At 40.2% G+C, this 27,480-nt stretch overlaps 1 protein-coding gene across 5 annotated transcripts in view; it reads right to left on the bottom strand.

Moving 5' to 3' along the window:
* Positions 1-27,480, bottom strand: part of ralgapa2 (Ral GTPase activating protein catalytic subunit alpha 2) — a 564,918-nt gene that overhangs the window by 247,691 nt on the left and 289,747 nt on the right. For all 5 annotated transcript variants that reach the window (XM_072581416.1, XM_072581412.1, XM_072581414.1 and 2 more), the window contains 2 exons: positions 16,385-16,456; positions 3,685-3,808 (listed from right to left, as the gene is read on the bottom strand). In XM_072581416.1, coding sequence (XP_072437517.1) covers positions 3,685-3,808; positions 16,385-16,456 — 196 coding nt within the window. The remainder of the gene's footprint in view (positions 1-3,684; positions 3,809-16,384; positions 16,457-27,480) is intronic.

The raw sequence follows: 27,480 nt of genomic DNA on the forward strand, positions 1-27,480 counted from the left end.
CACACAAAAGACTGTACACATCCAGATTAGTACAGGAGGTTCCTTAAAAATACTTAACAAAGTTTTAAATGATTTCATAAAAAAATGGCTTGCAAGCTTTCCAATTTTCCAGACAGATAATAAGACATTGCTTCCTGAATTTGTTGCACCCAAGCAACTGAGATTCTGGAAGCATATAGCATTCATGTAACACAAACAAACAGGTTCCAGGATCCAGCTAAGCTCTTGCTCAGATCTTAACACTATAAATCAGCCATGATGTGGAGGTGACAGTGTTGGACTGGATTGGACAAGGTAAAAAAATCACACCATGCCAGGTTATAATCCAACAGACGGACGATAACTTGGTGTCATGTCCAAGGTCAGAAATGACATGGTACAAGAACATTGAAGCACGAATTTAAATGAGGAAGGAGGTTAACAAAAAGACATGAGAAGCATGAGTAGTCTGACAGTGACCCTCACTGGTTCAGTGGAGGCATGAGGAACATAAAACAAATTTTCTGTTTGAGGACTTTTTTTTGGTGAGCCCGCAGGGGTCTCTTCAAGGACTCAGTTTGGCAGAGCAAAACTTGAAAATAAAATTGAACTAATTTAAGAGCCTAATCTGTTAATAAGGGAAGAGACTCCCTTCAGCACTGAAATGTGACCTGTTCTTGGCAGCCACTGAAGAAAGTTCAATGAATTTGGTCGTTGGCTGAATACTCATTTGCGAAACTGGTTAACATTCTAGCATTTTATCTTCCAAAATAGTCTTTAAAGTGTCTACATTCTCTTAATTTTGAATAATCTAACAGACCTTTTCACTGGACATCTTCCATTTCCAAAACAACTTAATCAAAATAGGTTCTAATGAATTATAATGCAATTACAAATGTTACAAAGAGATATCTGTACCAATATGTCTCAGTTACTACCAGCTTCCAAAATGATCAGTTCAGTAATTAGTATAAAACATGAAATTCATTCACAGGACATAAGCAATGCTAACTAGGCCAACATTTAATGTCCATCTCAAATTGTTCTTCAGAAGCATCTTTGTAAATTATAATGAATGCATCTTTGTAAATGTACTTATTTGTGATAGTGGACTGACTTGGGCAAAGGGCTGTTCGATAACAAAGGACTGAGAAACAAATTGTCCTATGTTTAAAAAGTAAGTTTCTGAAATTCATTGTGTTATGTTTACTGTTGCTTTGCAACCAGTGGGATAAGGTGAAACTGAATGGCACAGCACAAAGCAAAATTCAGCTGGCAACAGACTGCTGATTGGTTTGAAGAATTGCGACCAGCTGTGGATGATGATTGTCATCAACTTGATGACAACTATCTGATTGTTTCCTGGACAGCTCAACAGCTTATGGATATGAACTGTACAGTCAGAATTCCTTCGACTCCGAGAAGAGGTGGTGTGTCTCTCACACACCAGTAAAATATCTGACACTAAAAAAAAGACAGATGACTATTCCCATCAGTGTTCTGTGCTGTTGATTTATCTAATAAGTTGGAGACTTTATAATTTATGAACCAGCTGTTCTGTGCCTCCTACGAAAATTGAAATAATGGGAAAGAAAAGCTCAGAGAATTAAATGACTTAGAATCTGGAAGGCTGGTACTATTGAACTGTTTCCCCAGTACTTTTTGCCCTTCCATCCATAACATCAATATTTTTGCCAGTCTATGTCCATGTGCACACAATGGCATTTTAGAAGAGATAGGAGTTTTAATTAGTACAGTTCGATGTTGACAGTTTATTGTTGTTTATCTGTGGTTAGTCTATTTAATTGTAAGGAGTGGTTCTTGTTAAGCATCGAACCTTGGTCAGTGTTTTCTGTTAACCAGAGTCTATCAGATCGGTAAATTGGGGACTTTGTATACTTTGATAAAATTAACAACTTTGGAGATGACTCCAGAAAAAAGCAGGGCCTAAAATAGAGTGTACTACCCCAGTGAGGTCTAACACCTTCTTTAACTGTCATACACAATACTGTTGCGGAGTGACTTCCAAAAATTTGGCCCAACCACAATGAAGGAACAGTGATTTATTTCTAAATTAGAGCAGTGCTCCACTGCAGAGAACTTATGAGTGGTGGTATTTCTCCTCACATTCTGCCCTTAATCTGCTACATCGCAGAGGTTGTAGGCTTGAAAGGGATTGGTGAATAAGCCTTGGTGAGCTGCTGCAGTGCATATTGTAGATGGTGCAAATGCAGACACTGAGGGTGGAGGAAAGAGTGAATGCTTAAGCTGGTGAACATGCAGCCTTCCCACTGTCCATGGACTGAGACCCATATAGGGCATCATCCTGTTGATGTCAATCCAGTGGTAGATATTAAGTATTTCAACCAAACCATGGCATTTGCTTAAGGCACCTGGGTTGGAGGAACATCCTTGATTAAAGATACTTAGTACCAATGATGGGGATCCTCCTCAGGATTGGAGGAACATCCGAGTGAAAGCCACCACACTGCTATGCTATTGATTCCCCATTTCCAACACAAAAAGGTCCCCCAAACAATACATGAGGTACGTGCCTGGTCCGTCCTCAACCAGGGGCCTCAGGCTGATGTGATACTGGCAACAGCCTCTTCTTCCCCAATGATGCTGTTGAGTACACAAGAGCTGCTCATCTCTGGTTGGACAGCAGCTCTCAGCAGGTGAGACTTCTCACCCCAGAACCCTTCATTTTGGCCTTGTTAGTACAAGATACGCAGACATTCATAACAAGGAATATAGGACTCTCCACTGGTTGCCTAGACTCCTGTCACCTCCACAAGATTCCAACAACCAATTCTGATGTTATCACAGAGAGAAGACAAGAGCTAAAAGAGGTGAAGATAATTGCGTTTGGACACTGCTTTGAGGAATTTCTGCAGTGATTTTTTGGGGCTGAGATTATAAGTTTCCAACAATCTAAACTTTCGTCCTTTGTACCAAGCACATTTCAAGTCAATGGAAAGCTTAGTTTCCAATTTCCACTGACTTCGTTTCATGAAGGTCCCTCAACATTGCATCCAATCAAATTCTGCCTCATTGTCAATTATTACTCTCACCTCTGGAATTCAGCTCTTTGGTTCATGCTTCAAAAAAGGCTATAACTAGACCTGAATCTAAGTGAACCTGGCATACCCCAAGCAGCCCAATGGGAAGCAAATGCTGCTTGATAACACTGTCAGTAACTCCTCCCACTTGTATTTTATCTCAGTTGATCCTGCTGCTGAACATCCATTTCACAATCATAACTCTAATAGGAGCTAATCACAACCCTTGCATACATTCAGACTGCATGTAGCCTGCAGCTTTTGAGTACAAGGAAGAATGGAGACAGTGTACAAGTATAATTCTTGCAACATTTTGGATAAACAGGTGTCAACTACAGATTCTTTTCAGCTTTAGACTGTTCTGATGAGTCTAAGAAACGCATTTTTTAGAAAGTGAAGTAATAACGATATAAACTAAAGTATCTATTTTAATGAATTTCAATGAATCAAAAGAATTGCTGAAAACCTTTGCTAAATGTCATTTTGAATAGTGAACCTATTTAACAACACAAAATCATTGTTTTATCAATGTAATTTATTCACACAGTTTGACATTAAAAACATAAGAGGAGTTAATATGTAATAATATAACTTTTAAAAATAATCTCATAAAATGTATGCAGAGGGAAGAAACATTTCATACCTCCCAGCCAAGTCCAGAGACAAAGTTTTCATATGCTTGACTTCCTCCAGTGTTGGTTAGAATTGAATACTTGTCTTCCTGTCCTTCCATAATGTAAAACACAGCAATCTTATGAGTTTCCCGACTTGAAAATAAGAAATGCACATCCACATATTAGTATTATGGTTCTAAATATTACAGAACAGGAAGATAAAAAAAGTCATTCATACAACATATTATTGTATCTAATTGGAAATAAAACATTTAATTATAGTTAAATAAAACAAAACTCTAGATGCTGAAAATCAGAAAGTAAAATAAATTGGAGAAACTCAGGGGTTTTGGCAGCATCTGTGGAGAGAAAACAGAGTTAACATGGACTCCAGTGATCCTCATTCAGAGCTATATGAAGAACAGTCACTAGACTTGAAACATTGACTCTGCTTTCTCCCCACAGATGCTGCCAGAACTGCTGAGTTTCTCTAGAAATTTCTGATTTTATTCCATTTATAAATACTGGTCAAGTATTAAGTTTGTATAGCAATACATCTTTGACAGATCTGCAGCATTCAGCTGACTTGATCATTCCACAGAATAGCGACACAATTCCAAAAGAGTGGTCATTAGAAGCTAGAAACGGAAAGATTCAATGCTTATTAGCACGCTATTTTTAAAACTCAACAGAAAAATATAATTATTTAATTACATTGAAAATGCAAGATGTATTTAACTAAAATCCCTCACTGCATGTTATGATCCAGAAAAATTGTGCTTTAATTTAAACAAGTTAGTAACACAAAAACTGAAATAACTGTGGATGCTATAAATCAGAAATAAAAGCAAGTTGCTGGAAAACCTCAGCAGGTGCACAGCGTCTGTGCAGAGAAATCAGAGTTAATGTTTTGGATGTGGTGACCTTTCCTCAGAATGGTCACCGGAACCAAAATGTTAATTCTGATTTCTCTTCCCAAATGCTACCAGACTTGCAAAGTTTTTCCAGGAACATCTATTTTTGTTTCTGAAATTAATAATAGTTGATAAGATTATTTTGAAATAACTAGTGATTTTTGTGACAGGTACAAATTCATGACGAGTTGAGAATATTTTCATAACTCGACTAAATTTCTGGTGGTTACTTTTGACAAAAGTAACTACTACTTGCTTTCTGAATTGAACTGATATTTGATTTGCTGAAATATTCAACGCAACCCAACCAAAAAATTCTAAATAAATCAATCCTGAAAGTAAGCTTAATTTTGCAATTAGTAGCGATGCAACAATGCTCATCACTAGGTACTACTAAGAGATCAAGTGCTCTCTTTGGTGTGAGTTTCACCTCAAGTCCCATGTAGTGGTACTGCAACAAATTGCAGCTTTCTTCAATTTCTTCAATGGACATTTGTGTGAGCAGGAGCGATTACATCAGGCTCTTCAAGCAACCAATCATAGAGTGCTCCAACACAAAGCAAACAGCAATAAAGTGAAATCACTAATTATTTTTCTATAGACTAGGCTGAAGATCTAAACACATGCAGGGCACAGATAAAGGTAATATGTTCAGGCTATCTAATAAAAATTAACCAGAAGCATTCCTCCATTATAAAGTGACCTGATTTAATCCAGTGTGACTTTTAAAAGGTTTTTCAAATGGTAATGTGGGCAACAGAGATGATATTGTCAATAATTGTTGATCGTGGCCAACTATAAGGGGGTATTCACCCTAATGAGGCAATGGGGTACATTGGTGAACCCAAGAACAGTGGGGACGCGGGGTTGCCAAGAGGTCTGTAGCTGCATGAACTGTACCACTTTTGTTTTCATCTACACAGAAGTGGAACTCTATGCAGGAGAACCTCAAGCTCAAAATGAGTATATGCCGACTATGCCCAGTGTACGCCATGAAAAAGAAAGCTTCCAGCTAAGTGAAGTAATTCAGGACAAACGTGTCCTAGGGAAGGCCTAACATTGGATATTGGACATTACGGTATTAACCGGAAAATGCAGAAGGTTGTTCGCACTGATCTCAGAGCAGACTGACAAACCACAGCTCTGGAATTTCCATGCTGATCTGCATGAGGTAAACATCTTTTTGTCATTGTCAACATGACCATAACCATAACCATAACCATAACCATAACCATAACCATAACCATAACCACCCCCCCCACCCCTCCCCACCCCTCCCCCCTCCCCCCACCCCCCACCCCGCAGCCCTGCAACATTTGGCTACATGTACCAAGATCACAGAGGAGCATAGGATCTCAAAGAATAACTTGGGAGTGACTGGAACCTCCATACCTTCAATTAAAAAAAGGTGCATTTTATCTGTTCTCCGCTCCAGTTTTTCAAAGCTAGTTAACTTCATCCCTCACTGAAATTGTTTCATCTATTTTTCTAATCAACCTATTCAAAGATGTTATTCCACACCTCTGGAGCAGGCAGGGCTTAAACCCAGGCTTCCTAGGACTCTGTCTCTGTGCCACAAGAGGACCCTTTCAGACTCCACTGAATAGCAGTCAGCCTTTCAAGAACATTGGGATCATTTCAAGGAAGCCCATTAACACTGAATGATTTCTAACTCTTACAGCTGTGGTTCATGAGAATCAGAAGCAGAAAGCACATTTTATCTCAAACCCTTCTCCCCAGTGCAAACATTTTAAGGCTAAACGTAACAATTAAAACCCCGAGTGGAAGAGGCAGTACCATTTTTCTTGGTGTTATCAGTAAAAAGTACTTGTATTTTTAAGTGATCTATTTGCGTCCAAAATGTAACTATGGGCATTTTCTAAACACAGACTTCTACTCATGCTTTTTTGAAGCAATTATAGCACAATAGAAAAAGACCCTTCAGCCTAACTCGCCCAAACCAACCAGATATCCTAAATTAATCTAGTCCCATTTGCCAGCACTTGGTCCACATCCCTCTAAACCTTCCTATTCATATACCCATTCAGATGCCTTTTAAATGTTGTAATGGTACCAGTTTCCAGCACTTCCTCATGTCATATACACATCACCCTTTGCGTGAAAAAGCTGTCCCTTAGGTCCCTTTTAAATCTTTCCCCTCCCACCCTAAACTTATGGCATCTAGTTCTAGACTCCCCTTGAACTTGGTTTTTTGTTTCATTGCTTCAGATATTTTAAATTTAATTATTTTGTACTTTCTGAAATGTACACAGCAATAGAGTGCATACTTCAAACAATATGCCATACACGTTTTTATCAATGCCAAAATCAGCCAATTGGGGCATCTGGCATATGCTATGCCGCTACTATATCATTGTGAACAACATCTTTTACAAAATTAGCCAGGTTAGTGCCGAGATACGTATTCCCAATTTCTCCGCCTCCGCCGTATCTGCTCCCAGGAGGACCAGTTCCACCATAGAACACACCAGATGGCCTTCTTCCTTAGAGACCGCAATTTCCCTTCCCACGTGGTTAAAGATGCCCTCCAACGCATCTCGTCCACATCCCGCACCTCCGCCCTCAGTCCCTACCCCTCCAACCGTAACAAGGACAGAACGCGCCTGGTGCTCACCTTCCACCCTACAAACCTTCGCATAAACCAAATCATCCGCCGACATTTCTGCCACGTCCAAAAAGACCCCACTACCAGGGATATATTTCCCTCCCCACCCCTTTCCGCCTTCCGCAAAAACCATTCCCTCCGTGACTACCTGGTCAGGTCCACACCCCCCTACGACCCACCCTCCCATTCTGGCACTTTCCCCTGCCACCGCAGGAACTGTAAAACCTGTGCCCACACCTCCTCCCTCACCTCTATCCAAGGCCCTAAAGGAGCCTTCCACATCCAAAGTTTTACCTGCACATCCACTAATATCATTTATTGTATCCTTTGCTCCCGATGTGGTCTCCTCTACATTGGGGAGACTGGGCGCCTCCTAGCAGAGCGCTTGAGGGAACATCTCCGAGACACCCGCACCAATCAACCAAACCGCCCGGTGGCCCAACATTTCAACTCCCCCTCCCACTCTGCCGAGGACATGGAGGTCCTGGGCCTCCTTCACCGCCGCTCCCTCACCACCAGACGCCTGGAGGAAGAACGCCTCATCTTCCGCCTCGGAACACTTCAACCCCAGGGCATCAATGTGGACTTCAACAGCTTCCTCATTTCCCCTTCCCCCACCTCATCCTAGTTTCAAACTTCCAGCTCAGCACTGACTCCTTGACTTGTCCGGACTTGTCCGACCTGCCTATCTTCTTTTCCACCTATCCACTCCACCCTCTCCTCCTTGACCTATCACCTTCATCTCCTCCCCCACTCACCCATTGTACTCCATGCTACTCTCTCCCCACCCCACCCTCCTCTAGCTTATCTCTCCACGCTTCAGGCTCACTGCCTTTATTCCTGATGAAGGGCTTTTGCCCGAAACGTCGATTTCGCTGCTCGTTGGATGCTGCCTGAACTGCTGCGCTCTTCCAGCACCACTAACCCTAGATGCCATTTGTCTATTAAACATGAAGCAAAGAAGAAGAAAGGAAATGTATGATATATTGTACAAACGATGCACTGGGTTATAGTATTCCCTTTTCACCCTCAGCTCAAGGCTAGATGAAATTTGTAAAAAAAACCTTACAAAGTCACATGTTAACAATAAACATGTGATTTGAGAGGATTTCTGTCGTTTAAAAGTAGACCATGGAAGATAAAAAGCGCATGGTGAGAAAATAATGACTTTTTTTAAGTGGGTTTGCAGTTACTGTGTTTCTCATCCAGTAAGGAATGATGCTCTGCTTGACCTGATTTTGCACAAAGAGAAATCATAATTTGGTTTGATGAGGTTCCACCATGAAAAAGGAAATAGGATATAAAGTTAACAGAAGCATGCCAAACCTGAAGGGATGTTTAGAACACAGAAAACAAAGAAATATTTTGCAGATGGAAAAGTTTTTGAGAGTAGTGCTTCCCAGTTATTCGCCTTACAGTACTCCTATTTACGACTTGCATAATTAACCTGGACTTACAAAGGAAAAGAACAATAATGGATTTCTGGATGACTCAAATTTCAAGCAAAAAGCAAATTGCATCAAAATATTAAAATTGCAAGAGGCCACAGGCTAGCAGAAAGAACACATTGTAACTTATTGTGCAGGCAGGCCCAGGTCGCAAATGGGTTCTATTCCTAAGTCTGTTCGCAAGTCTATTTGTGTGCAAGTTGGAACATAATGCAAGATAACACAAAATAGACATTTGCAAGTACAGGAAATGTTGTATGCCAGATCTTTAAAATTACATCTCTATACAGGATCACATTAGTAATGTGTGCTCGTAAACTGGGGACCTTCTATCTAGAAAAACGTAGTAGTAAATTATACATACAAAGAGTTAAAGGGCATAAATCTTAAATGAATCAGAACAGGAACAGAAGAGACAAACACAGAAATTGCTGGAAAAACTCAACAGGTCTGGCAGCATCTGTGGAGAGACAGCAGAGATAACGGTTCAGGCCTAATGACCCATCTTCAGAACTGATGGTAGGGAGGATAAGTTGGTATTTATGCAGAAGATGGGGTGGGGCGGGGGAGAAGTTAACAATAGGCAGAGATACAGCCCAGAGACTGAAAAACAGTTGGACAGATAAAGGAATGGATAAAGGTCAGGCTGGTAGAATGAGTAGCTGTCATTGGGGACAAATATTGGTCATTCTGCCATAACTTGCTTTTTGTTAATGCGAACTTGCTATAACATGGTTGACGAATTGAGGACACTTTCTAAAACACGAAGATGTGTAGGCGTAATGTGATTACTTTAAATGCTGCCTCTCAAGCATGATTTTTCAGTAATGAGGTTCTACAAGAACGCAACTATCACGTTATAAAAGAACTACCTGCATTAGTTGACAATGGGGTGTGCGCGCGGTAGTATTCCATGTGGTGACAAGACTGGTGTTTGGGCATTGGAATAAGGACTTGGGAGAAGGTGCAAAAGCCCTAAAATTGTTGAACTTGATATTGAGTCCAGAAGACTGCAGGGTTCCTAAGTAAAAATGAAGTGTTGTTATTCCAGATTGCACCAAGCTTCAAGGAAGCACGGCAATAAGCCTGAGACAGAGATATTAGCCAGGAAACAAGGTGATATGTTGATGTAGTAGGCAACTGGAAGCATCTCGGACACCTCCCTCCACTTCCTGGACCTCTCCATCACCATCTCCGGTGACTAACTACAGACATCTACTGCAAGCCCATCGACTTCTACAGCTACCGAGACTACACGTCCTCCCACCCTACCTCCTGTAAAAACGCCATCGCTTATTCCCAATTCCTCCACCTCCGCCACATCTGTTCCCAGGATGACCAATTCCACCTCAGAAAGTCCCAGATGGCCTCCTTCTTCCAAGATCACAATTTCCCTTCCCACATGGTTGACAATGCCTAAGAGATGAATAGGAAGGGTTTGGAGGGATATGGGCTGGGTGCTGGCAGGTGGGACTAGATGGGGTTGGGATATCTGGTCAGCATGGACAAGTTGATCGAAGGGTCTGTTTCTGTGCTGTATATCTCGATGACCGATATCCTGGTCACCAACTGGGTTGCAGTGGAACCACACTTCCAAATTAATTTCAAGTTGATCTCGGCTCTGCCCTCTGCAACCAGATTCTCAAGTTTCTGACCCACAGACCGCAATCAGTGAAGACAGTTAACTGCATTTCCCCCACAATAACACTCTACACTGGAGCCCCAAGAATGCATCTCAGTCCTCCACTGTACTCCCTGTACAGCCATGACTCTGTTGCCAAATTCTGAACAAGTGCCATCTAAAGTTTGCTGACGACACCACTGTGGTAGGATGGATATCTAACAATGGTGAGTCAAAATAAAGAAGGGAGAGGACTTGGTGATGTGGTGCATCTCAACATTGGCAGAACTAAAGAACTGATCGTTGACTACATAAAGAAAAGGAGACTACGACCCCATCTACATCAACGGAACTGAGATTGATGGGGTGCATAGCATCAAGTTCCTTGACCTTGGAGTGACGATAACTGACCTGCTCAGGATTTTCCACGTAGATGTGATGGTCAAGAAAGCACAACAATGCCTCCTCTTCATCAAGTGCCTTAGGAAATTTGACATGACCATAAGGACCCTCATGAACTTCGACAGATGCATACTGTCTGGATGTATAATGGCCTAGTATGGCAACTGCTCTGCTCAGGACCATGAGAAGCTACAGAAGGTGGTGTGCACAGCCCAGACCATCCACCTACTCTATTTACATGGCTTGCTGCTATGGAAAGGCTCCAAGCATCAAAGGCCCATCATATTCTGGTAATGATCTCCTATAACCTCTTCCGTCAGGCAGAACATATAGAAGCCGTAACATACTCACCAGCAGGTCCAGGAACAGCTTCTTCCTGACCATTATTAGATTGATCAATAGATACTCTAGCCTCAAATAATGCTGATCTTGCTAACATTGATCTTGCCTCATGCACACACTGTGCAATGTAACCAGTACGCCTCTGTCTAAGTTATTTTGATCTGTACATCCTTGCCTACTATGATATGTCTGTAATGCTTGTAAACAAAGCTTTTCATTTACTTCGGTTCATGTGACAACAAATCAATCAAATCAAATTTGGGTTTGTAATCTAGTTTTGTGTCTCCCCCAGGAGGCTATATGATTTTGGGTGGATTGGAGAGTACATATTGTGGAGAAACTGAGAACAGCAGATGCTGGAGAGTCAGAGTTGGTAAAGCGGCTCAGTGGTTAGCACTGCTTCCTCGCAGTGCCAGGGACCTGGGTTCGATTGCAGCCTTGGACGACTGCTTGTGTGGTTTCCTCCAGGTGCTCCGGTTTCCTCCCACAGTCCAAAAATGTGCAGCTTACGTGGATTGGTCATGATAAACTGCCCATTGTGTTCGGTGCATTCGGCAGAGGGAAATGAGTCTGGGTGGGATACTCTTTGGAGGGTTGGTGTGGACTTGTTGGGCTGAAGGGCCTGTTTCCATACTGTAGGGAATCTAATCTAAAGTGTGGCGCTGGAAAAGACACAGCAGGTCAGGCAGTATCTGAGAAAAACGGCAGTCGATGTTTCAGGCATAACCCTTATTTCAGATCGGGGAGGGGGAAAGGGGGCTGAGAAATAAATAGAAGGGGGAGAATGGGGCTAGGTAAAATGTAGGTGGGATGGCAATAGGTGAGCAAAGGTAGGAGGTGATGGTGATACTGGAATGTGAGGACAAGGAGGATTCTATCCTTGTTGGGGTTTGGCGGGGGGGGGGGGGGTTGGCAGGGGTGATGGTACAAGGGCAGTGGGCCAGGAAATGGAGGAGACATGATTGGGGGTACTGTTGATCACAGGGGAGGGAAAATTGTGGTTCTTGAAGTAGGAGGACACCTGGGATGTCCTGGAGTGGAATCACTCATCCTGAGAGGGCAAACAGTGGAGGTGGAGGAATTGCAATTAGGAGATCACATTTTTAAAGGAGGTGGGAGCAGGTGTAGTCAAGGTAGCTGTGGGAATCGGTGGGTTTGAAATAGATATCAGTGTTGAATCGGTCACCGGAGAGGTCCAGGAAGGGGAGGGGAGGGAGGTGCCAGAGATGGACCAGGTGAATTTGAGGTCAGGATGGAAGGCACTGTTGTGGTAAATGAACTGTTCAAGATATTGCAATCAACAAGATATTCATTGCGTCAGACAGACTATGAATCAGAGTCTTTACCTGATAATCATACACACTTTTAAAAAGGGATGTCTGATCGCAGCTTTAAAAAATTTAGTATTAAAAGTTCATGAGAAACAAACAGAAGGTTGGCACCAGATTATGCAACAGATATGGAGAATCCCACTTGCTGAGGTTTAGTCCGCCAAATGACTGTTCTGTACTGAAGCTATGATTCCGGTTGAATTTGAATTAAACTCAGATGGATTGACCATCACCTTCTTTGTCTTGTGTAAAAATTCTGCACAAAAGGAGTTTAAACAATATTAAGTTATTCCTTGAAGAGCCAAAGCTCAGAGAACAAACGGAACTATAAATTGTATCATATTGTTCCATCAAGGCCAAAACCATGATTGCTGGGAGTGAAGACAGGTTGTATCTGTACAAAATGCTCATAGATGAGACCGGACATTACAGATCACGGCAGAGATTTATGAGAAGACCCCTGTCAGCAGCATTATTCAAAAATGTTGTGTGGCTCATTATATTTTGAAGGAAGAAAGGGTGGATCAACAGCAAATGTCATTGCATCACCTGGTCAAGCTATCTCCATGAAATCCCCAACTAGATTGCCGTTCAGGTCGAGGAAATGTAAAGCACCTGGGTTTGTCTCAATTCTTCAAGGGCGAGAGGAAGGATGGAACTGAGATTCATAAACATGTTAGTTAGAGCTACCAACTAGTGCTCTGTTTAGTTGGACAAATGGACACATCACTGGTTTCAATGAAGCACTAACCACAGGGCAACTGATTACAACAAGATATCAGTAGGTTCTTCACCCTCTTCCTCTAAACAAAGTCTGCAACGGCCACATTATCATTTGGGATAGCAGCTTTCAACACAGGCTGGTGATCTTGAAAAGTACACTTATGGAGGAAACATTTAATTTGTCAAACAACTTTTTTACATAATGGCATGACTCTAATCATTTGTGTGAAGACAGTTACTGGTCTGATCTCATTAGGCGAGGACCAAACTGCCTGGGAGGAGAAACATTGCAGCACGGAGTCTTTGCATCAGCAGATTTACAGATCACAATGGTGTCTGAACTATAGTGCTGTACCCAAACTATGGACTCATATGTTGCAGCCAATGTAGGTCCATTGTGTTCTTCCATGAGAATGACATCTCTTCATTCCATAATGATGGAAACCAGCTTTTAACAATAGGTTATCATCAGAAATGGCCATATAGATGTTGATATGGATCCTTTTATTTTACATCTGATGGCTTTTTGACATCAGCCAGGTTTAAGTGCTCGACAACACTGCCTAGAAACCATGCCACAGGCAAATAAATCTATCACACGCTTAAAAAAAAGTGGTCTTAATACTTTAAAACTAGACAGTTGAGAGATGCAGTGGAGCAGAAATTCATCATCTGCCCAAACATCAGGCACAATGTTCACCTTTGGTTGAATTTTGAATTCTGGAAATGTGCAGTCATTTTCTTTCTCTCTGAATCAATAAAGAGGGTTTTCTTGATTTTCTGCTTCCAAGTGAAGTCTTCAATAAGGAATGAGGTAAAGTTGTAATCAAGTGTCAAAGTGTAGATGAGCTTCTGACACTGATGGTGAAATGAATTGACCATCTTAATCCTTCCTAAGCGTCATTGTTTCAGTGTTTGATGCATTTCTGCCACAGTTTCAGGGGCTACTGCAGTCTAATACTGTGAATTATGTAGAGACCAACATCTGTGCATTATATATCACATTAATTCACTATTTCTTTATCAGACATTCAAAAATATTCAAAATCTGCTGTTCTGCCAAATAGGTTGTTTACCTTCAGACTGACATTTAAAATGGATTACAATATCACAGTGTTAATGCAAAAACAAACTTGAATGCAACCACAAAACCTACCTGCTTTAGCAATACAAAATGGCTGCACCCTCATGAGAATGGGCTCCCAGCCATAACAGGGCATAAAAATAAAATGGCAGTATTTTACTTTAAGCAATTCATCGTTATTTGCGGAATTGTGTGACAGCAATACAAATAGAATTCAATTTTGAATGTAATAGAGATATCTAGTTAAATTCCTACATTGACAATAAATATTACATTACAGAATTCCAAGAATTAAACATTCTAAAACACAAAGATATTAGGTAGCTGTATGCAATAAAGCACAAAAACAGTGTGTGTGGAGTCTGAGCAGATAGGGGAAGCCCTAAATGAGTTTTTTGCTTTGGTTTTCACTACAGAAAGGGTCCTTGTTGTGAATGAGAACTTTTAGGAGCCAGAAAATAGGCTTGAACAGATCGAGATTGAGGAGGCTGATGTGCTGGAAATTTTGGCAAACATTAAGATTGATAAGTCCCCAAATTTATCCTAGGTTGCTCTGGGAAGCGAGAAAGGAGATTGTTAAGCCATTGGCGAAGATCTTTGCTTCCTCACTCTGCACGTATCAGAGGATTGTAGGGAGGCGAATGTTGTTCCTCTTTTCAAGAAAGGGAATAGAGAAAACCCTGGCAATTGCAGACCAGTCAGTCTTACATTTGTGGTCAGCAAAGGTTTGGAAATAATTCTGAGGGACAGGATTTATGACTATTTGGAAAAGCATAGCATGATTAAAAGCAGTTAGCATGGCTTTGTGAGGGGCAGGTTATGCCTCACAAATCTTATTGAGTTCTTTGAGGAGGTGACGAGACAGGTTGACGAAAGTCAGGCAGTGGATATGGTGTATATGGGCTTCAGCAAGGCATTCGATAAAGTTCCCCATGATAGGCTCATAAAGTCAGGAGGTATGGGATACAGGGAGATTTAGCTGATTGGATTCAGAATTGGTTAGCTGACCGAAGGCAGAGAGTGATTGTAGATGGAAAGTATTCTGTCTGGAGATCAGTGGTGAGTGGTGTTCCGCAGGGCTCTGTTCTTGGACCTCTGCTCTTCGCAGTTTTTAATAAATGACTTGGATGAGGAGGTTGAGGGGTGGGTTAGTAAATTTGCAGATGACACAAAGGTTAGAGGTTCCATTGATTGTATCGAGGGCTGTTGCAGGCTGCAGCACGGCATAGACAGGATGCAGAGCTGAGCTGAGAAATGGCAGATGGAGTTCAACCTGGATAAATGAAAAATGATGCATTTTGGAAGTACAAACTTGATTGCTGAATATAGGATTAATGACAGGATTCTTGGTGTTCAAATGCATAGATCCCTCAAAGTTGTCACTCAAGTGGATAGGGCTGTTAAGGTGTTTTGGCACTCATTAACAGGGGGATCAAGTGTAAGAGCCGCGAGGTTTTGCTATAGCTCTAAAAAACCCTGGTGAGACCACACTTGAACCAGTTCTGGTTGCCCTACTATAGGAAAGATACAAAGGCTTTGGAGAGGGTGAAAAGAAGGTTTACCAGGATGCTGCTTGGACTGGAGGGCTTGCCTTCTGAAGAGAGGTTGAATAAGCTCGGACTTTCCTCTCTGGAGAGGAAGGAGAGAGGTGACCTGATCAAGGTGTACAAGGTAATGAGGGGCATGGATAGAGTTGATAGCCAGAGACTTTTCCCCTGCCACGAGGGGTCATAGTTTTAAGGTATTAAGAGGAAGGTATAGAGGAGATGTCAGAGGTAGGTTCTTTAAGCAGAGAGTTGTGAACGCATGGAATGCGTTGCCAGCGGTGGTGGTGGAAGCAGAGTCATTAGGGACATTTAAGCGACTGCTGGACATGCACATGGACAGCAGTGAATTGAGGGGTGCATAGGTTAGGTTATTTTATTTCAGATTATAATTAATCCTCAGCACATCATCATGGATTGAAGGGCCTGTTGTGTGCTGTACTTTTCCATGTTCTATGTTCTAAAACATTTCAAAACAATAGGCTTGAAATACTTTACAGATTGAACATGATTATTATGATAGGAAGATTGTTATCAAGGTGAATTCAAATCCAAGTGGAAGATTTCTGAATCAGTAATCAGCATTATCCATTTATTACAAAAATAAGCAGTGTGGCCTAATATCACATCCACTATAATTTGTCCAATTGTCAATATTTTGCAGTCCATATTGAGTATAATCAAAAATACTCACCACTGCCTCGAATCCAAATTTTTAAGTTCCCTTAATAGCTTTGAGTTTTTCTTCAGAAGATGAAAACTATTCCTTAGAACAAAAGAAGGAGGAATACCTTAGAACCTAAATGAAACATGCAACAACAGCTTTATTTTCACAAGTACGAATGCATCATTTAGGGATTTACATTCAGAGGTACCTTGTTCGGTGCTCTGAAAGCTAGTGTGCTTCCAATTAAACCTGTTGGACGATAACCTGGTGTTGTGTGATTTTTAACTTTGTATAGCTCAACACCGACATCTCCAAACGAAGGTGCATATGAGAATTTGAGAGTTCTGGCAGAAAATGGAGTGAGAGAGATTGTGTTTGAGTTAGAAATATGTGCTTTTAGTAAGAAGAGGCAAGAACACATTTTAGGAGTGGAGGGGAAAGGTGTTTTCGTAATGAATTGGTAGTTCGGTAGTTTGCAAGGACAAAGGCTTAAAAAGTGGGTTTTTTTTGAACGGGCAAGTATGACACCAGATTTGAAGAGAAGTGGAATAATATCCATGAGAAGAAGGATGGTCAATAAAAAAAGTTTGATAAATGGCTTGTAATCAAGTCGGAAACACTATAGTCTAGTTCTCATACAGATAGTGAAAGACAAACAAGTTAGCTCAACCAAATTTGACTTATTTCCTTACTGTCATTATTTAATTTCAAACCAGCTGGGCAGATGCAAGTTCAACTTTTAAGACAGAGATTTCATTGACATTTGATAAAAATATCTCACAGCTACACCTTTAAATTTCTTGAATTTTCCAATGAGAATCGGCTGACTATTTTGAGCATTGACCTCAGCTAATGCTTAAAAATTCCTCAGGATGTAAAGAAACATAAATTAAGTTAATTTGGATTTAACTGAACTTCTGTTACAACACAAAAAAAAACAAAATTATATGTTCTCTGACGAAGCTTAGCTGATAAGCAGTCAACATTTGTTCAAGTTTTCCAGACACCTCAGCTCTCTTTTGAGATTAATTTTTTCAAGAAGACTCAAGAAAAAGCAAGTGATAACTCATCTACAGTTATCTAATTCAGCAGTTAGTGATAGGTTGACTCTAGTTGTCTGACTTAATTGAAAGTTCAATCAAGGTGAAGACTCCATACTCTCAGTGTGCAGCTAACTGGTGAGAAAATTTTGCAAAGAGATTAAATAGCTAGAGCCAAAGAAATGTATAAAAAGGATTTGAGAATAGATACTTCAGAATTCTACAAAGATGTGGCTAACCTTGAAACTAACCAGCTTGAAACTTTCAATTCAGTGAATCCTCTGGTCTTGAACCATTCAAGTGTGATTAACTCTGCCAACAAGTGTATGTGTAATTATTAACTGTATTCATTGCATTCTGAATTCTTGTGAAAGCTAAGAAATTCCGATTTTCTAGTTGAATAACTAACAAAAAGGGACCAGTCATCGCCAAACAACTGGATCTTCATGTTTCAAACACTCATTTTTATTTTAATACCTCCTATATCTATGTCTGCTATTCTACATCTGTATTCGGGAAAAATAGGAAAAGAAGAAGGGTGGTAATATTGATTAAGGAGACCACTGTAATGCTGAAGAGTGTGTTCCAAAGGGCTCCAAAATGTATTTGGCCTAGTGGGTTGTTTTTTGGAGGGGGGTGTGGAGGAGGAGAAAAGGTGCAATTACATTGTTCAATGTAGTTTACAGACTGCCAACTGGTAAAGCCAACAAAGAGGAACAAATTTACAAAAAAAAAACTGCAGGCAGGTGCAAGAATTATAGATCACTGCAACAGGGACTTCATTATCTACATACAGGTATTTGCATATGGGGTAAAGAAGTCTATGGAATTCAGGAAAATTTCCTATAGAAGTGTGTTTAAAGTGCAATGTGAAATGAGCGATCGCTCGTCTTGATCTGTGGAAATTAGGTGAGTAAAGAGATAGTAGGGCAATTTCGGTTGGTCAGGAAAAAGGACAAGGAACTTTGCAAAGTAAAAATAGTTAATTCGTAGAAAGCCACCTTCAATGGGATTAGAATGGATCTGACCGAAGTTAATTATAATCAAAGATTCACTGGCAAACATATCACTGTGTAACACAAGCTATTTTTAAAGAGACATTTTGGCCACAGTCAATGTTATATTTCTACAAGGGAGAAGATAAGAAAAACAAATTCAGAGCTCGCTGGGTGACAAAAAAATAGTTAAGATTAAGAAAAACGTACATGCAACAACAGCAGGTGAATAATATCATTAAAGACTAGGTTAAATACAAAAGGTTATAACAATAAAACAAATTTAAATATCAAAAGATTCAGAGGAAAATTAGAAAAGCAAATAGAAGCAAGAGTGTGAGAAACATTGGCAGTCAACATAAAAGACAATCTAAAAGTCTCTATAAGAGCAGCAAAACGAATGGGGTAGATCAAAGACCAAAAAAAAAGGGATTTATGCATGAACGTAGCTGGCTTGACAGAAGCTAAAGAATGTTATTACACTCATGAAGATAATGCTGTAACATCATACAGACAGATGATTTATACATTTGAAAGGTTTAAAATTGATGAGGTATAGAACAGACAGCTTTTTTTTAAGCAGTGGGTAAGTTACTGCAGACAAGCTGATATATATATAGGGAAAGTTGGTGGACAAGTAGTTGTTGACTGGTCTGTGAAATGGTGCTCAGTTGTTGATGACAAACGTCTTCTGTCTGCCAACACCAACATGATTGGCTCCTAGGTAACTGAACAGTTTGAGGCTGTCAATGAGGTAGACAGTAGGCTATCCAGATCTATGGGAAAGATAGCTTTCTCTGCCATAAAATAACACCTAAATTGTTTTCCTTTACAAGTTTCTGTCAGCTTTCAATCAATGTCAGAAACCTCAATTTTTCAAACATGTCATATTTCATTTGGACTTTGAGCAATTGATGAATAATTGGGGAAGAGCAAGAGATATGAGAGTGCGATGAATAGCAAATTGTAACAAGTCCAAAAGGATCTCAGTGAACCCAGAGGACAGAAACCACTGAGCTGCCTTCCCAGATTTTCCCTCGAGTATGGAGTCCGACACACGGAAAAGGTCCTTCGGCCCAAACTGGTCCATGCTGACCAAAGTGTCCATGTACGCTAACCCCATTTCCCTGCACTTGGTTCATATCCTTCTAAACCTTTCAGATCAAAGTGTGGGCTCACCAACATCCTGTACAACTGTAACATAAACTCCCAACTTCTATTCTCAATGCCCTGACTGATGAAGACCAGCGTGCCAAAAGCCTTCTTCACTGCTCTGTCTACCTGTGACTCTATTTTGAGAGAACCATGTATCTCAACTCCAAGGTCCCTCTGTTCCACTACACTCCTTAAGGCCCTACCATTCACCATTAAACTCCTTTCAAAATGCAAGACCTCACACTTTTCTATATTAAACTCCATTTGCTATTTATTGGCCCACTTCCCCAGCTGATCAAGGTCCTGCTGCAATTTCTGACAATCTTCCTCAAAGTCCACAATACCTCTTACTTTAGCGTCATCTGCAAACTTATTAATCATGCCTTGTACATTTTCATCCAAATCCCTGATATAGTAATATCTCAATCTTTGTGTCTGTCAGCATCGGGGAGTATTTCATAAGGCAAAGTTTGTATTTATTTATCGGTAGATAAAACCTATTTAACCGCAATAAATAGTAATCCTTAAGTACAGAAATCTAATTCAGAATTTCTGTCAACCTGGTATATTAGGGAATTTTGCATAGCTTTATGAAAGTTTTAACTTTTTTTGACAACTCCAAGAATAGCCAGTCCTGATTTTCAGTGCACCATTCCAGTAAGGTATAATAATAGGCAAGTTGATGACATTGGTGAATAAGTGACAGATGAAATTTAATGCAGAGAAGTGTGAAGAAATTTATTTCGACAGACCAGCTAAGGAAGGCAGACTTTCCTTCTCTGAAGCACATTACTTAACTTTTCATTATGATTTTGAAAGCATGAAGAATTATGAAGACATTTACAACTGGAGATGTTCCTTTAGGGTAAGGTAGCATATGGAGGTAGTTGTACATTAATGTAGTTCAGAAAACTTTACATTTTCCTGTTTATTGTTAAGGCTTTTCCAACCTCATTTATTAAAAGCATGAATGACGGCACGCTTTTTACACGGTGGACATCACATCCAAGGCCAACCGGTTAACGCTTAATGTTTGCAAACACTTCTACCCTGGTCATAGAAAGCATCAGAAGCGGGAACCCTGGCAGATGGTTCTACCAAGTTAGGAGCATGGGAATCAATTGAAACATCTTTACCTTGATGTCTGAGGTTGACCTATGTGTTAGTTAATTACTAAGTTAACCAAATAAACTACAAAATTTGCAAACATTTCTCACTCTTGGATTGTACCAATTGTAAAAATATCTGGAACAGTTTCACAGTAATACAAAATATTTCATTCTTCTTGAATCTTGGTATAATTTGCTGCAAGTAATATATTCATGAAATAGAAAGAGAATATTGGAGCAGGTGCAAGTCATTCAGCCTTTCAAACCTGTTTGATCATGGCTGACCATCCTACTTTGACTGCAAACATAAATATATTATCAAGCATTACCTTCCTATTGCCTAGTTCTCAAATTAAGTGGTTTAAATTGATCAATTTCTAATCTTCAATTTAAAAATTCTGAATTGGCTTGTCATTTGAATTCAGACTGAGCGAGTGTGATATCATACTTCCAAACATATGTTTGTGAAAGATAGAATCAGACTCTTACCCAAAACTGAAACCAGAAAATGCTGGAAATACTCAGAAGGTCAGACACATCTGGGAGAGACACCAAATTAACATTCAGATAACTTTAAAATAAGATTAACTCAAAAACCTTAATCTGTTACCTCTCATATGCTGTCTGAGCCCCAGGTATTTCAGATTCCCAGCATTTAGTTTTTCACTACTTTTAGAAGCATTTACCTACACTGTTATGCATTACAACCAAGCACCACTTCATCATCAACATCATTACAATTTGTGTACATTTAAAGAGACATAACTAAATCCCAGCTAAATTCTACCACCAAAAGCTAATGTGCGAGTACACAATAGCTCCTACCAGGGAAAGTTATTTTCTTGTTCCATCATCAGTAATATCATATTTGTTGTTGCCTGAGGAGCAATCTCAAATATTGAAGAAAAAATGATCAATTCCAATGAACTCTCTCGATGCAGTAATATTAGAAGCTCAGCGACGAACACTTTCAAAAGAAAAAAATATAGAAGCACAAGCACTTAGGAGGACTTTAGCTCAAAGCAAGCTAAATAAGTTTCTGCAGGCTATAAAAGAAGATCTACCCTTCAACTATTATGGTACGAGTTAATTGGAGGAATAATTGACAAGTAGACCATTATTTATTATCAGTCACACTCTCTCCTGTATAGGCACCTTACAGGGATGTAGCGCTGGCCACTTTGCATCAACCAAAGGAAGTGGAAAATTGAACCCATACACAAACCAACAGATGGTCAAGTATTGAATTACAGGTATGAATAGATTCCATGAAAGGATTCTAGCTTGTATTTACCCCAGCAGCTATGGCACTATTGCATTTAAACTTTAGACGTGAGGACAGATATTAATCCACAATTCACTTTGGACAGGAATTGAGAAAAAATTGAAAGGAAAATGATGAGGCATGCTTAGAAACATGCCATTTTGTAGGGGAGAATAAATAAAAAGGTACACAATGCGCAGTTAACACCATGATACATTTCTGTACAAACTGTACCAGTAGATTGGGTTACTGCAAACATTTAAAAGAATACCTTAGATGCAAAACAAAAATGGTGCAAATGATATCAAGCAGCCACCTTTGATAATCAAAATTAAGTCACTGAATATTGTTGGTCTAAGCTACCTTGAGAAAGTTTCCAGCCACTGATCTTTGTCATCCTACAATAGGAATATTCTCATTCATCTGTAAGATGACATTAGAATAAAGGAGAAACAAATTTTTCATTGAAAGCAACATTCAGGCCAGCGGAGAGTTTCAGAATTACAACAACAAAGATTTAATTACAATCTTAGGCTCGAATGGTGAAGTGGTAGTGCCCCTGTGAGCCAGAAGTCCTCAGTTCAAGTCTACCTGCTCCAGAGATGTGTTATAATATCTCTGAACAGGTTGATTAGAAAATACCAACAAGTCAACAAAATGAGTGCAACATAAGGTGATCAAAACCTAAACAGACATCATCCTAAAAACTTATTCGTCGGTCTCTCAGATAAATTTGTCAATGAAATTCTTCAAATAGGATCTAACTTGAGAATCAATCCAAATAGCAGTGGATAGAGACAAGAAAATCGCTCAAGAAACATCAATTGGCAGAAGTTGTATTTAATGCAGAACATTCAATGGGCATGTTGATTATTTAATGCACTGACTAGAGAAGGTCGACTTCCTAACTGAAAAATTAACTGTAGGTAACAATATTAAAGGATAACTGGAGCTCTTTCAGGGGAAAGTGAGAGCCCTACAAACATGATGGTCTTCACATGAACTAGAGGGGTACCAATATCTTAGGGGGGGAATTTGCTAATGCTCTTCGGGAGAGGGGGTGGGGGGGAGAGCGGGTTTAAACTAATGCAGCAGGGGCATGGGAACCTGAATTGTAGTTCAAATATACAGGAGGTTGAGGGTAGTGAGGTCAGGGGTAGGTTTACAAGGTTGAGAGAGGGTACTGGCAATCAAGATATTGGTTTGAAATGTATGTATTTCAATGCCAGGAGCATCTGGAATAAGGTGGGTGAACTTGCAGCATGGGTTAGTAACCTGGGATTTCCACGTTGTGGCCATGTCAGAGAAGAAACGAATGGCTATTGCAGATTCCAGAATTTAGGTGTTTCAGCAAGAACAGAGAAGATGGTAAACGAGGCAGGGAGTGTGGCACTGTTAATCAAGGGTAGTATTACAGCAGCAGAGATAATGTTTAAGGATTCATCCACTGAGATAGTTTGGGCTGAGGTTTGAAACAGGAAAAGAGGTCACCCTATTGCAGATTGTTCCAGGGATGTAGAGGAAAGAATAGCAAAGATGATTCTCGATAGCAGCGAGAGTAACAGGGTAGTTATTATGGGGGACATTTAACTTCCCCAATATTGACTGGGAATACTATAGTTCAAGTAGTTTAGATGGGTCAGTTTTTGTTTAGTGTGTGCAGGAGGGTTTTCTGACACAGTATGTCGACAGGCCAACAAGGGGCGATGCCATAATTGGATTTGGTACTGGGGAATGAACCCGACCAGGTGTTAAGATTTGGAGGTAGGTGAGCACTTTGGTGATAGTGACCATAATTCGATTACATTTATAATACCAATGGGCAGGGATAGGAATATACCACAGGGAAAGAGGTATAACTGGGGGAAAGGCAATTATGATGCGATGGGGAAGGAAACTGCAGGGGATGCACAGTCTTGAAATGTGGAGCATATTCAAGAAACAGCTACCGCAGGTCCTTGATAAGTATATACCTATTAGGCAGGGAGGTAGTTGTCGAGAGAGGGAACCATGGTTTAATAAATAAGTTGAAGGCCTTGTCAAGAGGAAGAGGAAGGCTTATGTGAGGAGGAGGCGTGAAGGCTCAGTTAGGGGGCTTGAGAGTTATAAGTTAGCTAGAAAACATCTAAAGAGAGGGCAAAGAAGAGCCAGGAGGGGACATGAGAAAACTTCTATAGGATCAAGGAAAACTTCTATAGGTATATCAGAAATAAAAGAATGACTGGAATAAGATTAGGGCCAAAGATATTAGTGCAAAGTTGTGTGTGGAATCTGAGGACATAGGGGAAGTGCTTAATGAATACTTTTTGTCAGTATTCACACTGGAAAAGGGCAATGGTTAGTGAGAATACGGAGATACAAGATTAGATGGGATTAAGGTTGACAAAAAGGAGATTTTAGCAATTTTGAAAGATCTGAAATTAAGTAAGACCCCTGGGCCGGATGGGACTTTCCCTTGAATTCTCTGGGAAGCCAGGGAAGAGATTGCCGAGCCTTTGGTTTCCATCTTTATTCATCATTGTTGACAGGAGTAGTGCTAGGAGACTGAATGTTGTTCCCTTGTTGAAGAGGGGGAGTCAAGACAACCCTGGTAATTATACGCCAGTGAACTTGACTTTGGTTGTGGGTAAGGTGTGGGAAAGGTTATAAGAGATAGGATTTATAATCATCCGGAGAGGAATAATTTGATTAGGGATAGTCAACACGGTTTTGTGAAAGGTAGGTAGTGCATCACTAACCTTATTGAGTTCTTTGAGAAGGTGACAAAATAGGTGGATGAAGGTAAAGAGGTTGATGCAGTGTATATGGACTTCAGTAAGGCGTTTGATAAGGTTCCACAGGGTAGGCTATTGCACAAAATAAGGAGTTTCGGGATTGATGGTGATTTAGCGGTTTGGATCAGAAATTGGCTAGCTGAAAGACAGGGGGTGGTGGTTGATGAGAAATGTCCATCCTGGAGGTTAGTTACCAGCGGTGTCCTGCAAGGATCTGTTTTGGGGCCACTACTGCTTGTCATTTTTATAAATGATCTGGAGGTGGGTAGAGAAGGATGGGTGAGTAAATTTTCAGATGACACTAAGGTAGACAGAGTTGTGGATAGTGCTGAAGGACGTTGTGGGTTACAGAGGAACATAGGTATGATGCAGAGCTGGGCTGAGAAGTGGTAAATGGAGTTTAATGTGGAAAAGCATGAGGTAGTTCACTTCGGAAGTAGTGACAGAAATGCAGAGTACTAGGCTAATGGAAAAATCCTTGGCAGCATAGATGAATACAGAGATCTCAGTGTCTAGGTGTACAAATCCCTGAACGTTGCCACCCAGATTGATAAGGTTGTTAAGAAGGCATTTGGTGCGCTGGCTTTTATTGGTAGGGGGGATTGAGTTTCGGAGCCACGCAATCATGCTTCAGCTGTACTAGACACTGGTAAGGCCACACCTGGATTATTGCGTGCAGTTCTGGTCACCGCATTACAGGAAGGATGTGGAAGCTTCGGAAAGGGTTCAGAGGAGATTTACTTGGATGTTGCCTGCTATGGAGGGAAGGTGTTACAAGGAAAGGCGGAGGGAACTGAGGCTGTTTTCGCTGGAGAGAAGAAGGTTGAGAGGTGACTTAATCGAGACATATAAGATAATCAGAGGGTTAGATAGGGTGGACAGTGAGAACCTTTTTCCTTGGATAGTGAAGGCTAACACTAGGGGACACAGCTTTAAATTGAGGGGTGATAGATTTAGGATAGATATCAGGGGTAGTTTCTTTACTCAGAGAGTAGGAGGAGCATGGAACAGCCTGCCTGCAACAGTAGTAGACTCACTGACGTTAAGGGCATTTAAATGGGCATTGGAAATACACATGGATAATAATGGAATGGTATTGGTTAGATGGGCATCAGATTAATTTCACAGCTCTGGGCAACATCGAAGGCCAAAGGGCCTGTACTACACTGTGACTTTCTATGTTCAAATAACACCACTGTCATATACAATTTTCACCTGAGACTCAGTCTAATAACTAGCAAGAAATGTGCATTTGTCATCTGATTGTCAGAAACAAGAATTGATTAACCTGTAATACTTGAAAGATCCTGCATTTTTCTAGTCATCAAATTGATTATTTTAATACAAATTGAGTACCTTTTCTCCATATCACTTAAAACGTTTCTCAATAGGGTTTGAGCTCTATCCTAAAGTCACATACAGAAACAGGTTTTAAAAAGTGTCATTTGGTTTTAAACATGAATATTTCCATAATTATAATTTTTAGAACAATCTAACAATGCTATTCTCTCAAAACGACAACATTAGACTATCCCTATTTCCAAGTAACATATTCTGGATAGCATCCAATGGGCATTAATAATTTGGGAACACATTTACAAACTACTGGAGTATCAATGTTTTCAACATCCAGACTGTAGATGTGAATACAATTAGAAGGATCTAAACCTGTCTGACACAAATTAAAGCCTCCTCCAACAATATAGCAAATACCTTGTACATACCTAATACCTTGAATATAATAAAACAGCCCAAGGCAGCTGAGATGTGTATTTTTAAGAAAGCATCAAGTCATATAAGGAGATAAAGTTGAGCAACAGCCTTGTTCAAAGGGGATGTTTTATGGTTTGTTTTGAAAGGAGAGAGAGGTAGAGTGGTAATTCCTGAGCGTAGTGCTGCAGCAGTTGAAGATACTGCTGTCAAAGGTGGTACAATCAAAAGCAAAAAGGCTGAAGGCTGGGATGACAGAGGTGCAATGGTTTCAGAGTTGTAGGAGATTCTGGAGAAAAGGAGTAACAAGGACAAGAAGAGACTGAGGATAAAAATGATTTTAAAAAAAATTAAAGCATTGCTGCCAAGAGTCAATATAAATCAAGGAGTGCAGTGATGGATCAAGTGAGATTTGGTGCAAATTAGGACACAGGCATTGAGGCCATAATCATTTAATGTGCTATCAGGGCAAAAATGGAAAGCAAACCAAGTGAAATCATAACGCCCAGTGAGAACAAATGGGCGAAAGATTTGTATAGCTGAGCTGAGACAGGAGTCAGTAAAATTACAACGCTGAAAGGAGATAGGATTTAGTGATAGAACAGATTCTGGTCGGAAAGATTGCAAACCAAGCTGCAAACATTTTGACTTATTCTGTAAAAATGCAAGTTAAAGCATTGCAATGACATTTGCAATGATGAATACTATAGAATCAACTTGTATTTTTCCAAGCTAAAATACTTCCATTCAATTAATCATTTTTTTTTTACAACACATACAGTAGATTAGGAATTGCCCAATTACAGGTATGCATCAGCATTGAATTGGATTTCTAGATTTAAGAAAACATAGAACATAGCTCCAGATTAACATCACTGTTCTGACAATATCCAAATCAGCAGTGCATCTACAATTCAGGTATGACACAAGGGAAATTTTTTTTTGAAACTAAAATCCTCCCAACAACTTAAGCAGCATTTCAAACACCCCCTTTCTTGTTCAGTTCAACACCTTAATGTAAAAAGCATAGTGAAAACCTCCTCTCTCATCCAATTATAAAGGTGACTCAGCTTAAT

Source organism: Chiloscyllium punctatum, chromosome 11 (genome assembly GCF_047496795.1).
Source record: "Chiloscyllium punctatum isolate Juve2018m chromosome 11, sChiPun1.3, whole genome shotgun sequence".
NCBI classification, from domain to species: domain Eukaryota; kingdom Metazoa; phylum Chordata; class Chondrichthyes; order Orectolobiformes; family Hemiscylliidae; genus Chiloscyllium; species Chiloscyllium punctatum.